A 13,325-nucleotide genomic window follows, 5' to 3' on the forward strand; every position below is an offset into this window, starting at 1 on the left:
AAGGTGTGTCTCATGGCAGGGAGATAAGTGAAGTTTGGAGAATGGGAAACTTCAATATTCCTTGTAGGAGCTGGAGGGGTACTCCAGCTTCCACTGCTGGGCAGGGTTATAATCACCTCATTCTTTTCAATATCAGAATGTTCTTACTTGGTACATATATTTGGAACATTACTTCACCATTTAAAACCATAGGGTAGAAATTATTTCAGACACTTGACTGATTGTCTGTTTTAAGCACAGTGTCCAAACCAGGAGATCAAAGAACCCATTATGAGAATTGAATCAAGCTGTTATCACTTTGTGGTGATACACCACTGTACTTCCCTAGCATTGTACATAGTTATATAATAGTTGTGTGTACCGTGGCCCTGTAATCCTGTGTATTGTACTGTGCATTGTACTGTAGCTCTGTAGAGGTTCGGTCACCTGTATGTAACCTGACGTGGCCACGGAGAGCTCCGTCTTGGCCACTCCCCCGGGAGTAGGTATAAGACCCCGCTTCTGAGACCTGGCCCATTTTGTCTGGGGTCGTCTGTGTCGGGTAAGCTTCCTATCTAGTGTATTAAAGCCTTGGTTAAAGTCTCACATGTCTTTGTGGTTCTTGACGCTTAGTGCATCACACTTGTCACATGGAAAGGAAGTTTGTCCATTTTCATCCATCCAATGTAGGCTGTTTGCCTCACCAGCGTTCACTCTCCTAAGGATGGTCTATTTCATGATGTGGTAAACCCCTGATTACTCTCTGTCAGTGGCTTGATGCTGATTGAGGTGGTCTCGAGGGACCCGTAAAAAAATTGTCCAATATGGGGTAGAAATATTTATGGAATCTTGAGTGTGGATGACACCCTCAGACGTAATTAGTCTTTTTAGTCCATCTTTTCTGCCTAGATATGGACAACCCCTGCTCCGTTATCTTCCAGAAGCAAAGATTTGCGCAAATTAGCATCCCAATACAGGGCTTTTTCAAGGTGATTTAGAGGGTAGCTTGTGGCAAATTATCCTTCATGAGGGCAGCAGGGTAGCACAAGTGGATAGCACTGTGTCCCAGGTCGATTCCCTGCTGGGTCACTGTCTGTGCAGAGTCTGCACGTTCTCCCCGTGTCTGCGTGGGTTTCCTCCGGGTGCTCCAGTTTCCTCCCACAGTCCAAAGACGTGCAGGTTAGGTGGATTGGCCATGATTGGCCCTTCTTGACCAAAAAGGTTAGGAGGGGTTATTGGGTTACGGGTGTAGGGTGGAACTGAGGGTTTACATGGGTCTGTGCAGACTCGATGGGCCCAATGGCCTCCTTCTGCACTGTATGTTCTGTGTTCTGTGAGTCTGAAATGAAATGCGTTTATTGTCACAAGTAAGCTTCAAATGAAGTTACTGTGAAAAGCCCCTAATCGCCACATTCCAGCGCCTGTTCGAGGAGGCTGGTACGGGAATTGAACCGTGCTTTTGGCCTGCCTTGGTCGGCTTTCAAAGCCAGCGATTTAGCCCTGTGCCAAACAGCCCCTAACCAGAGTCTGGTGCACTATCCTGTCTCTTTGAACAGTAGAACAAGTACAGTTCTCTAACAAGGTGGTTCCCTTGGTTCAGGAATAGCATGCAGCATAATGTCTTAAACAGTAGGCACAATATAATTTCAAAATGTGCAGGGAATCACTTTTTAAAGTTAACCCTATTTCAACAAAGGTACGTAAACCGTGCTGATCAAATACATGAGGGAACTCATGGATAACTTCCCTCAAAAGCTTTATGTATCATACACTGGTTCTACCATTTAAATATAAATCTGTTAGATGCAAATGCAAACCTTTATTGCACTCCATGCTGTGTTTGACAGGAAGTCCACAGAACTGTTGTAATTATGGTCAATATTAAATCTGAGTAAGAAGTCAAGTTCACGAGCATCTATTTCCTTTTTCAAAAGTAAAATCTATACAGGGAAAATTGGATATTCATATTACAATTTTGACAAGAATTGTCATTTAATATCCATTAGGTTATGGCATGCACAATCAATATATTTCCAAATGCTTAATATATCTGATATGAGAATATCAAGACAAAATAAATATCAAACTTAGCCATGGCGTCTGTTCTCTACCATACATTTTTATTTGTAAAAATATTATGCACCAACTAACACTTAATAAAGCATTTGAAGTTCATACCTGAAAAGTCATCTGAGCTGCAAAGGTAAATTTATCCCTTTCGAACAGCCCACGGTTAATGTAAATGAATGTCGAATATGTGATCTCATCAATGAGATTAGGTACCCTCACTCTCACGTCATCAGACACTTCAGCCTGTTGTACAGCTTTGTGAAACACAGCAGCAAATGCCTGAAGATAAAATTAAATTGCTAGTTGTTCATTTATTACTATTTTAATTGTGAAAACTTGTGTACAAATAGTTCTGCATAAATGAATGATAACCTTGAGTGAGAATCGGTACATAGGATTGATCATATTAAGGTCACTCATGATAAAGTAGAGCAGAGAAGCTCTGACAGCCGCTGGACGATAGTGTTCACGAGCTTCATTGATCTTCACTTCATTAACTTTAGCTTCAAGCACCTACACAAGAGATAGTAACAGTTATGATGGGATGCTAAATAACAGTATTTTAAAAATTCTCCCTCCCAATGACATTAACCCCTTTTTTGAGTATGGTTTGATGGGTCTCAGATGCCTACTGGCACCTTGATCAAATAGTCAATCATGTGCAAGTCTGGGTGGTGAATCTACAACAGTACAGCTGACTCAAATTCGGCTCTTAATGAAATTCCACACATGCACTTCCAGCAGAAGTTGTTGTACATCAGCTAGAAGCGAGAACTGTAGCCAATTTTCCACTTTCTAAACCTAGATTGCTGGAACTAATTGGCTTAGCTAAGATCTGTTTATTCAGTATGGCCAAAATCGAATCTGATATCTTATTGCCCAGTGTGATTCAATTACTTATTGAATAAATTTGCTGAGTCATTGGGAGAGCAAATTTAAAAACGTATTTCAGAAGTGATTTACAGACCAAGCAAAAATTGTTAATTCAAAACACAGAAGCAGCATCAATACTTCATAACATGGTTGTTACCTCTGCCACAGAAAGTGGGCGGAGGGAATGTTTCCACTGATGTGTTAGGCAGGTCAGTTCGGTGTGGACTGCACTTGATGCAGCGATGCGAGAAACAGGGGCGGAATTCTCCGGTATTGGCGCGATGTCCGCCGACTGGCGCCCAAAACAGCACAAATCAGTCGTGCATCGCGCTGCCCCAAAGGTGCGGAATGCTCCGCATCTTTGGGGGCCGAGCCCCAACCTTAAGGGGCTAGGCCGGCGCCGGACAAATTTTTGCCCCGCCAGCTGGCGGAAAAGGCCTTTGGTGCCCGCCAGCTGGCACGGAAATGACATCTCCGGGTGGCGCATGCGCGGGAGCGTTAGCGGCCGCTGACGGCATTCCCGCACATGCGCAGTGGAGGGAGTCTCTTCCGTCTCTGCCATGGTGGAGACCGTGGTGAAGGCGGAAGGAAAGAGTGCCCCCACGGCACAGGCCCGCCCGCGGATCGGTGGGCCCTGATCGCGGGCCAGGCCACCGTGGGGGCACCCCCAGGACCCTGGAGCCCGCCTGCGCCGTCTTGTCCCGCCGGTAAGGTAGGTGGTTTAATCTACGCCGGCGGGACAGGCATTTTAGCGGCGGGACTTCGGCCCATCCGGGCCGGAGAATCGCGGGGGGGGGGGCCCGCCAACCGGCGCGGCGCGATTCCCGCCCCCGCCGAATATGTGGTGCCGGAGAATTCAGCAACCGGCGGGGGCGGGATTCACGCCAGCCCCCGGCGATTCTCCGACCCGGCGGGGGGTCGGAGAATCTCGCCCCATATCTCTAACACTGTAGAAGATCCAACACGGTTTTATTGAACGATAGAACTAACATACATATTTAACTGTGGGTCGACACTATACTGAACTGACTGGAGACCTTGTACTAGCCTGACCAGACTTACTAGCTACCGCATGGTGTTGCACTGTGCTAGATCGTGGACTCTGACTGTCACAGTGACTGGGTCCCGAGAGAGCGGGAAACCTAGTGCCCTCTGGCTTTATAGTGGTGGTGTCCTGTCTGGTGATTGGCTGCACTGTGCTGTGTGCTTACTGGTCATCCTGTGTGTCAATCACTGCCTGTCTGCACTTCATTCCTACATGCGTGGATATTATGACATCTCCCCCCTTTTGATTTGTTTAAAAAAAAATACTAAGGTGTGGATGCTTATAAAAATATATATATATGTATGTACCTGACTATATACAGAAAGATGTCTAAACGAACATATATACATAAGAAGGTTGCAATAGTGCAGATACATGGCAAATGAAACGATATTTACAGGGGTCCAATTGGTGAAGTCACAAAAATGTACAAAAGCTCAGTCTATAGATTTAGTCTTTGTGGTGGGCGACAAATTCTTGTTGATCGGCGCAGAGGCGGATTAGGAGCCACCTGCGCTTGGAGAGGCGGGATCGCTGGCATCGCGGTGGGTGCGTGGACCGGCAGGATTGCTGGTAGATCGGTGGCCTCGTGGTCGGGTACGTCCGGAGGAGGCATCGTAGGCGGCGGGGCACACCGGTCAGGTAGCGGGCGTGGAACTCTTTGCAGTGCCCGTCTGTTGCACCGTAGCAGGGACTCTGACTGTCTCAGTGGCTGGGTCCAGAGAGAGAGGGAAACCTGGTGCCCTCTGGCTTTATAGTGGTGGTGTCCTGTCTGGTGATTGGCTGCACTGCACTGTGTGCTTACTGGTCATCCTGTGTGTAAATCACTGACTGTCTGCACTTCATTATATACATGCGTGGATATTATGACATCCACCCCCATTTGTTAGTCTATTCATCTTTAAACAATGGGGGGAGGGGGGGGGTGGAATTTTCCCCTCCCATTTTGAGGGAGCCGGAATGGCGATGGGGCGGACAATCCCGCAGGAGTCCCAAACAGGCTTTTACATCAGCAGGGTTTCATCAATCAATTATCCCTGCCTACCCACCAATGACGTAACGGGTATCCCAACATTGAACATTGGGGTCCTCATTTGAATACACTTAAATGCCATTATCAGGTCTTTACACCTGATAGTCCCCCCGCATTAAATTGTCCATTCACATTGTCATGGGGGCACGTCAATGTGAATCATGGGCAGCGCGGTAGCATAGTGGTTAGCACAATTGCTTCACAGCTCCAGGGTCCCAGGTTCGATTCCCGGCTGGGTCACTGTCTGTGCGGAGTCTGCACGTTCTGCCCGAGCCACTGCCCATGGCACTGTCCAGGCTGTGCCAGGGGAAAGTGCCAGGGGCAGTGCCTGGTTGGTACGGGGGGGTTCTGTGGTTGGTTGGGGGGGAGGGTTTCATGTTGGGGTTGGGTGGGGGGGGGGTGTTTCCATTATTATTTGCAGAAAATTGAGGTTCCCTTCAAAAGATATTTTAAAAACCCAAGGTGATTGAGCTCACCCCAGCAGCTTGAGGTTGTGTTTTCTGCCCCTCTTCTTCTTTTTTAAAAATGTATTTTATTCCAAACATACTCAAAAAATACAAAAACATAAATAATCCTGGGAACACACTTCCCAACTCAGTTTTACAGTCTGTGCAAGTTTTTTCCACCCCTCTTTTTCCAAGAGGTTTATGAAGGAGGAAGCCACTCTTGGGGCCAGCGGCTTCCACCCAGTTGTTCCTGCCTGCTGTGTTATTCTGCTAAATAATGAGAAAATGCAGCCCAATATATCTGAAAGGTTATGGATGGATTTGAACAAAAATTGAGACACAGGTAGGGTATGGCCCAAGAAAGAAATTCTGAATTTTTGGCGTGAATGAGGATTGGGATCCTGGGATTTCTTTTTTTAAAGGATCGGTTAGCTTTGGGAAATTGGGCAAATTGGCTTTTTTTTTAAAGCATGTTGTGTTTTTTTTTTATTGAGAATATTATTGGTTTGGAATGTTATGGATTGTTTCAGCTGTGGTAATCAAATTTGTCATGGCTGTTAAAATAGGAGCAGAGTTTTCAGAGCAGATAGTTAGATTTGGATTGGGTGAAATGGAAGTTCTTAATAAAATCCTCAATTAAGAGCTGCATAATCATAATAATAGAGTTCACGTAGTGTGGCAGTAGTATGCAGTCTACTGAGTGCCCTCTTCGTTTGTTATAAATATGATTTTATGTCATGTCATGTCTCACATCAAGATGTACCTCATGTCATGTCACATGTATCTCATGTCACATTTTAAGTGACAACATGTTTTAGGCTCTAATTACATGATCATAATAATTAATATCCTGAACACATACATTCGACAACTGTTAGAATAAAGACAGTAATTTCTTCCACTTATTTCTTCCCATGGCATTTCATCTTGACATGATCATATAAATAGTATACACTGGATTAAAGAAAGAGATATCGGAGGGGTTACCAAAAACTTGTTCATAAGAGAAGGAATTCAAGGGTCTTCAGGAGAGTACAGTAGAGTTCAAGAGATTTAGAGAATGGCCCCAGGCAGCTGAAGATACAGTCATTAAGAATAGGGCAAAAGGAGACATGGATGCACAAGAGGTTATAATCAGAGGAACAGAGTTCGATGAAAGTGACTGTAGGGTTGGAGAAGGTTATAGAGATGGGGGGAAAATCAAGAGTATGAAGGAATTTAAATACAAAGATAAGAATTTTAAATTTGAGGCACTGGGGAAACAGGAGCTCATGTAGGTCAGTAAGGACCCAAGAGATGAATGAGCTGAATCGGTATGGAATAGGTTATAGACAGTAGAGTTTGAACAAACTGAAGTGCCTGGAGGGTGGATAGAAAGCCAGCTACGATAATATTGGAAAGCTGTATTTGGAGGTGACAAACACATGGATAAAGTTTCAACGACAAATGGGCCAAGGCAGGGGTACAGATGGTTGTCAAGGTAGACAGAGGTGGTCTTTGGAAAGGTTATGGTGTCAGATACTCAGTTCAGTGTCAAATATAATATCACGTTTCTGAAGAGTCTGATCTAGCCCCGGACAACAAATTAGGAGCATCTTAAATGTGGGTAGAAATTGAAAGTATAAGAGTCAGTGGTTGTTAACTTTTATAAAACGTAGAAGGGTGGATCATACACCGCCCTCTTCTAAGAAACAGTGCAAGAATTAAGTTGCTAGTGCCACAGGAGAGACATTCAACATGACACTTCAGACTATGTGTGCTTGCATTTTCATACCTTCATTTCTATTTCAGCTGCTGTGTGCTTTGTGATTTCAAGTTTTTCCACCAGTAATGTATCTCCCAAGAAATTCCAGTCTGCAGCTGATAGTCGTGTCAAAAGCTCATCCTCAAGTAGTTTTAGTTCAATTTTGAAATCATTCTGTTGCTTGGTGAGTTCAGACTAGGAAAATTAAATTACATATCTGATGCTGTTTTTAATTACCAGAGTGGCAACATAGCTTTTTTCATCTCAGCAGTGGGTATTCAAATAACATGAATATAAGTCTGGTGGTTCCAGATTTATAGCACAACTAAATGTCATAGTCTAGAACATTTATTATGATTATCTGAGTGCTAAATCACTTTTATAGTTGCAGTAAAACTTATACACATAATATAGAAATTATACAGAAAAGGCGGTTTCATTGAGATAGCAAAGCAGCTAAAATGTATTAAATATACAAGATAGTTCATTTCATAATGTGTCCAGTCATATTCATGCAAAATATATTACAAAATATATTACACTACACCAGAGACTTATACATGTGACATATAGGTAACCTCTATAAAGTATCCACGTCATTTTTCATTATCTTAGGTTATGAGTGATGTGTAATTAATTGAAACTCCGGAAACGGGAGACTCCTACCAATGGATGGTAATTTGGAGGAAAGTTCAGGCCAAAGTGGGCTGATTTTTCACAATTCCTGATACGGATACCCTTTCAATGAAGGTTTGATCCTGACATGATATAATGCTGCTAGGGGTGGAGACAGAATTTTAGCTGCAGCCTCATTGAAGTGCAGCCCTGCTTCATAAAAGGAGATTAGTTAGTCCATCATGCTGTGGTGGCTCTTTGAAAGATCTATCTAACTAGTCCCACTCTCTTCAACACAGATTAATGTGAGTTGCTCCATTTTGGTCGGTAGAATACAAAGAACAAAGAACAAAGAAATGTACAGCACAGGAACAGGCCCTTCGGCCCTCCAAGCCCGTGCCGACCATACTGCCCGACTAAGCTACAATCTTCTACCCTTCCTGGGTCCGTATCCTTCTATTCCCATCCTATTCATATATTTGTCAAGATGCCCCTTAAATGTCCCTATCGTCCCTGCCTCCACTACCTCCTCCGGTAGTGAGTTCCAGGCACCCACTACCCTCTGCGTAAAAAACTTGCCTCGTACATCTACTCTAAACTTTGCCCCTCTCACCTTAAACCTATGCCCCATATGGAGGTCACTTATTACTTAGAAAGGTAAGAGTATAGGTGGAGTTGAGGAACAAGGGGATCTTGAAGTACAAATATATCAATCATTAAAAGCTGTATCACAAATTAGCAAGGACATTTTAAAAACGCAAACCAAGCACTTTATTTCTGGAGGGATATAAATAAATAGTCGGGACGTTATGCTAAACCTGCATGAAACCTTTGTTACACCATGTTTAGAGCACTGTGTGCAGTTCAGGTCACCACATTATAAAACAGTTATAGAAGGTTTGGAGACATTGCAGAGAAAGTTTACAAGAATTATGCCAGAAATGCATCAATGTACATATCAGGAAAGGATTCATAGGCTAGTTCGCATTTCTTTTCGAAAAAGACTGAGGGATGATCTTATAGCGATCATTTAAATGTTGAAAGGTTTTGATAGAATGGATTGTGGCCCAGATTTTCGCAACACTGGAGAGGCTCACCGTCATGGCTCAAATCCTGGAAATGATAGAGAATTCTAAATACTGCGCCCAGACACAGCATTATTTGATATTAAGTATCTTCCAAAATTTTTATTTAAGTTAAAGGGGTAAGTCATGGCAGGTGAGCTCAAAGCCATGGTGTGCTCTTCCTGCTCTATGTGAGAAGCCGGGACATTTCCAGTCCCCGGGGCCAGAATTTATGCAGGACGTGTCTCCATATGTAGTTCCTGGAACCTGGGTTTTGGAGCTGGAACAGTGGCTGGGGATTCTGGGGAGCATCCGTGAGGCCGAGAGTGTCGTGGATAGGGTATATAGAGGTGTTCGCACCGCAGACTAAGAGCACATAGGCAGGAAGGTAATGGGTGACCTCCAGGCAGAGCAAGTGGGCTAGGTAGCCAGTGCAGGAATCTCCTGTGGCAATTCCCCTGCAAAACAGATATACTGTTTTGTATACTGTTGACTGTTGAGGGGAATGGCCTCCCAGGGGAAAGCAGCAACAAATTCATTGCACTACAGGTGGAGTTTCTATAAGCAGAATGTGGGGAGTTAGGAAGTATGTTGTAAAGTAGGACCTCAAAGGTAGTGATCTCTGGATTACTAGCCAGTACCACATGCTAGTCAGAGTAGAACTAGCAGGATATATCGGATGAATACGCGGCTAACGAGATGGTGTGAGGGAGAGGATTTCAGATTTCTGGGACATTGGAGCCAGTTCTGGGTGAGGTTGGTTCAGTACAAACTGGACATGTTACACCTGGGCAGGACCATGAATGATGTCCTAGAGGAATGTTTGCTGGAGAGGTTGGGGAGGATATATACTAAAATGGTAAGGGGCTGACCTATGCAAGGAGTCAGAGGAGGGGGAGTCAAGGCAAAGAACAAAAGTCAGCAAGGCCAGTAGAAAATTGATAAGCAGAGAAATCAAGGGACAAAATCAAACAGCGCCTCAGTGAAAAATAGTCGGAATGGGAAAAATAATGTTAAAAAGACAAGCCTAAGGCTTTACGCCTTAATGCCCGGAGCATTTGCAATACATTGGATTAATTAATCATGCAAATAGATGTAATCGGGTATGTTATAGTCGGAATTATGGAGACATGGCTGCAGGGTGCCATGGGGTGAGAACTTAACATCCAGGGGTATTCTGTATTTAGGAAGGACAGACAAAAAGGAAAAGGTGGTGGAGTTGCATTGCTGGCTAAAGAGGAAATTGATGCATTAGTGTGGAAGGATATTAGCTCTGACAATGGTGAATCTGTATGGATAGAGCTGGGAAACAATAAAGGGCAAAGGACATTAGTGGGGATTGCATAAAGGCATAATCAGTAGTGGTGATGTTGGGAATGGCATTAAACAAATTAGTGAAGCATGCATTAAAGCAAAGTAATTATAGAACATAGAACATTACAGCGCAGTACAGGCCCTTCGGCCCTCGATGTTGCGCCGACCTGTGAAACCACTCTAAAGCCCATCTACACTATTCCCTTATCGTCAATATGTCCAATGACCATTTGAATGCCCTTAGTGTTGGCGAGTCCACGACTGTTGCAGGAAGGGCATTCCACGCCCTTACTACTCTCTGAGTAAAGAACCTACCTCTGACATCTGTCTTATATCTATCTCCCCTCAATTTAAAGCTATGTCCCCTCATGCTAGACATCACCATCCGAGGGAGAAGGCTCTCACTGTCCACCCTATCCAATCCTCTAATCATCTTGTATGCCTCAATTAAGTCACCTCTTAACCTTCTTCTCTTCAGCCTCAAGTCCCTCAGCCTTTCCTCACAACATCTTCCCTCCATACCAGGAAACAGTCTGGTAAATCTCCTCTGCACCCTTTCCAATGCTTCCACATCCTTCCTATAATGCGGCGACCAGAATTGCACGCAATACTCCAAATGCAGCCGCACCAGAGTTTTGTACAGCTGCAACATGACCTCATGGCTCCGAAACTCAATTCATCTACCAATAAAAGCTAACACACTGTATGCCTTCTTAACAACCCTCTCAACCTGGGTGGCAACTTTCAGGGATCTATGTACATGGACACCGAGATCTCTCTGCTCATCCACACTGCCAAGAATCTTACCATTAGCCCAGTACTCTGTCTTCTTGTTATTCCTCCCAAAATGAATCACCTCACACTTTTCTGCATTAAACTCCATTTGCCACCTCTCAGCCCAGCGCTGCAGCTTATCTATGTCCCTTTGTAACTTGTAACATCCGTCCGCACTGTCCACAACTCCACCGACTTTCGTGTCATCTGCAAATTTACTCACCCATCCTTCTACACCCTCCTCCAGGTCATTTATAAAAATGACAAACAGCAGTGGCCCCAAAACAGATCCTTGTGGTACACCACTTGTAACTGGACTCCAGTCTGAACATTTCCCATCAACCACCACCCTTTGTCTTCTTCCAGCTAGCCAATTTCTGATCCAAACTGCTAAATCACCCTGAATCCCATGCCTCCGTATTTTCTGCAGTAGCCTACCGTGGGGAACCTTATCAAACGCTTTACTGAAATCCATATACACCACATCAACTGGTTTACCCTCATCCACCTGTTTAATAATACCATAGAGGAGGAATTCCTGGAGTGTATATGAAATGTTTTTTTGGATCAATATGCTGAGCAACCAACTAGAGAACAGACCATCCTAGACTGGGTATTATATAATAAGAAAGGAATATTTTAAAAAATAATTTACAGTACCCAGTTCATTTTTTTTCCAATTAAGGGGCAATTTAGTGTGGCCAATCCACCTACCCTGCACATCTTTGGGCTGTGGGGGCCAAACCCACGCAAACACAGGGAGAATGTGCAAACTCCACACAGACAGTGACCCAGAGCCAGGATCGAACCTGGGACCTCGGCGCTGTGAGGCAGCAATGCTAACCACTGCGCCACCGTGCTGCCATAAGAAAGGTTTAATTGTCAATCTAGTGGATAGTCAGAAGCTATTTCCCAGGGTGGAAGAGTCAATTACTAGAGAGCACAGGTTTAAGGTGCGAGGGGCAACGTTTAAAGGAGATGTACAAGGCAAGTTTTTTTACACAGACGGCGGTGGGAGACTTTAACTCGCTGCCGGGGGAGGTAGTGGAAGCAGATACAATAGTGACTTTTAAGGGGCGTCTTGTCAAACACATGAATTGGATAGGTTAGAGGGATATGGTCCCCGGTTTTAGTTCAGACGGGCAGCATGGAGGGTCTGTTCCTGTGCTGTAATTTTCTTTGTTCTTTGTGCTTAGTTTGCGAGGCCCCTTGAGGTTAGCCACCATAATATGGTAGAACTTTTGATCAAGATGGAGAGTGACGTAGTTGGTTCTGAAACAAGGATCCTGAATATTAATAAACAAAACTACGATGGTATGAGGCGTGAGTTGGCTTGATGGATTAGGACATGTTACTTAAAAGGATGAAGTTGGATAGGCAATGGCAAATATTCAAGGAGCGCAGGGGTGAACTGTAACAACTGTTTATTCCTGTGGGGCACAAAGGTAAAATGGAAAAGGTGGTCAAACCATGGCTTACAAGGGAAATTAGAAACAGTGACCAAGGATGGGAACTAAGCATTGAGGGCTATTCAGTTTTCAGAAAGAACAGACAGAAAAGAAGAGGTGGTGGAATTGCATTGTTGCTTAAAGAAGATATTGCTACGATATTGAGGAAAGATATTAGCACAGACAACGTATGGGTTGTGTTAAGAAAAACCAAGAGGCAAAAAGCATTCGTAGAGGTGGTATACAGACTACCAAACTGTAGTGGCAATGTTGGGGACAGAAAATCAGAGATGCATGCGATAAAGGAACATCGGTGATTATGGGTGACTTTAATCCGCATATAGATTGGGTGAGTCAAATTAGTCACAGTACAATAGAGGAGGAATTTCTGGAATGTATGCGGGATGGTTTTCTGGACCAATATGTTGAAGAATCGACAAGGGAACAGGCCATTTTGGACTGGGTGCTGTGCAATGAGAAAGGATTAGTTGACAATCTAGTTGTGAGAGAACCCTTGATGATGAGTGAACATAATATGATAGAATTCTTTATCAAGGTGGATATTGAGGTAGTTGATTCTGAGACAAGGGTCCTGAATCTCAATAAAGGTAACTATGATGGTAAGAGGCATGAGTTGGCTATGGTGGACCGGGAAACATAACTGAAAGGAAGGGCAGTGGACAGGCAATGTCAAGCATTCAAGGATCAAAAATGTGAACTCCAAAAGTTGTTTATTCCTATTTGGCGCGAGAGCAGAAAGGGAACTGTGGTCAAACCATGGCTTAAAAAGGAAATTAGAGATAGTATTAGATTCAAAGAAGAAGCATACAAATTAGCAAGAAAAACCAATAGACCTGAGGATTTAAAATTAAGCAAAGGCAGGCCTAGGGATTGATTAAGAAGGGGAAAATTCAATATGA

The 13,325-nt window shown here is 44.0% G+C and overlaps 1 protein-coding gene across 1 annotated transcript in view; it reads right to left on the reverse strand.

The window, feature by feature from the left end:
- The window catches only part of dnah9l (dynein, axonemal, heavy polypeptide 9 like), a 1,249,478-nt gene that overhangs the window by 148,053 nt on the left and 1,088,100 nt on the right, over positions 1-13,325 (reverse strand). Inside the window, exons 65-68 of the mRNA XM_072476205.1 lie at positions 7,221-7,385; positions 2,422-2,562; positions 2,158-2,328; positions 1,797-1,919 (exon numbers count right to left, since the gene is read on the reverse strand). Coding sequence (XP_072332306.1) covers positions 1,797-1,919; positions 2,158-2,328; positions 2,422-2,562; positions 7,221-7,385 — 600 coding nt within the window. The remainder of the gene's footprint in view (positions 1-1,796; positions 1,920-2,157; positions 2,329-2,421; positions 2,563-7,220; positions 7,386-13,325) is intronic.

This window comes from Scyliorhinus torazame, chromosome 2 (assembly GCF_047496885.1).
Source record: "Scyliorhinus torazame isolate Kashiwa2021f chromosome 2, sScyTor2.1, whole genome shotgun sequence".
Classification (NCBI taxonomy): Eukaryota; Metazoa; Chordata; class Chondrichthyes; order Carcharhiniformes; family Scyliorhinidae; genus Scyliorhinus; species Scyliorhinus torazame.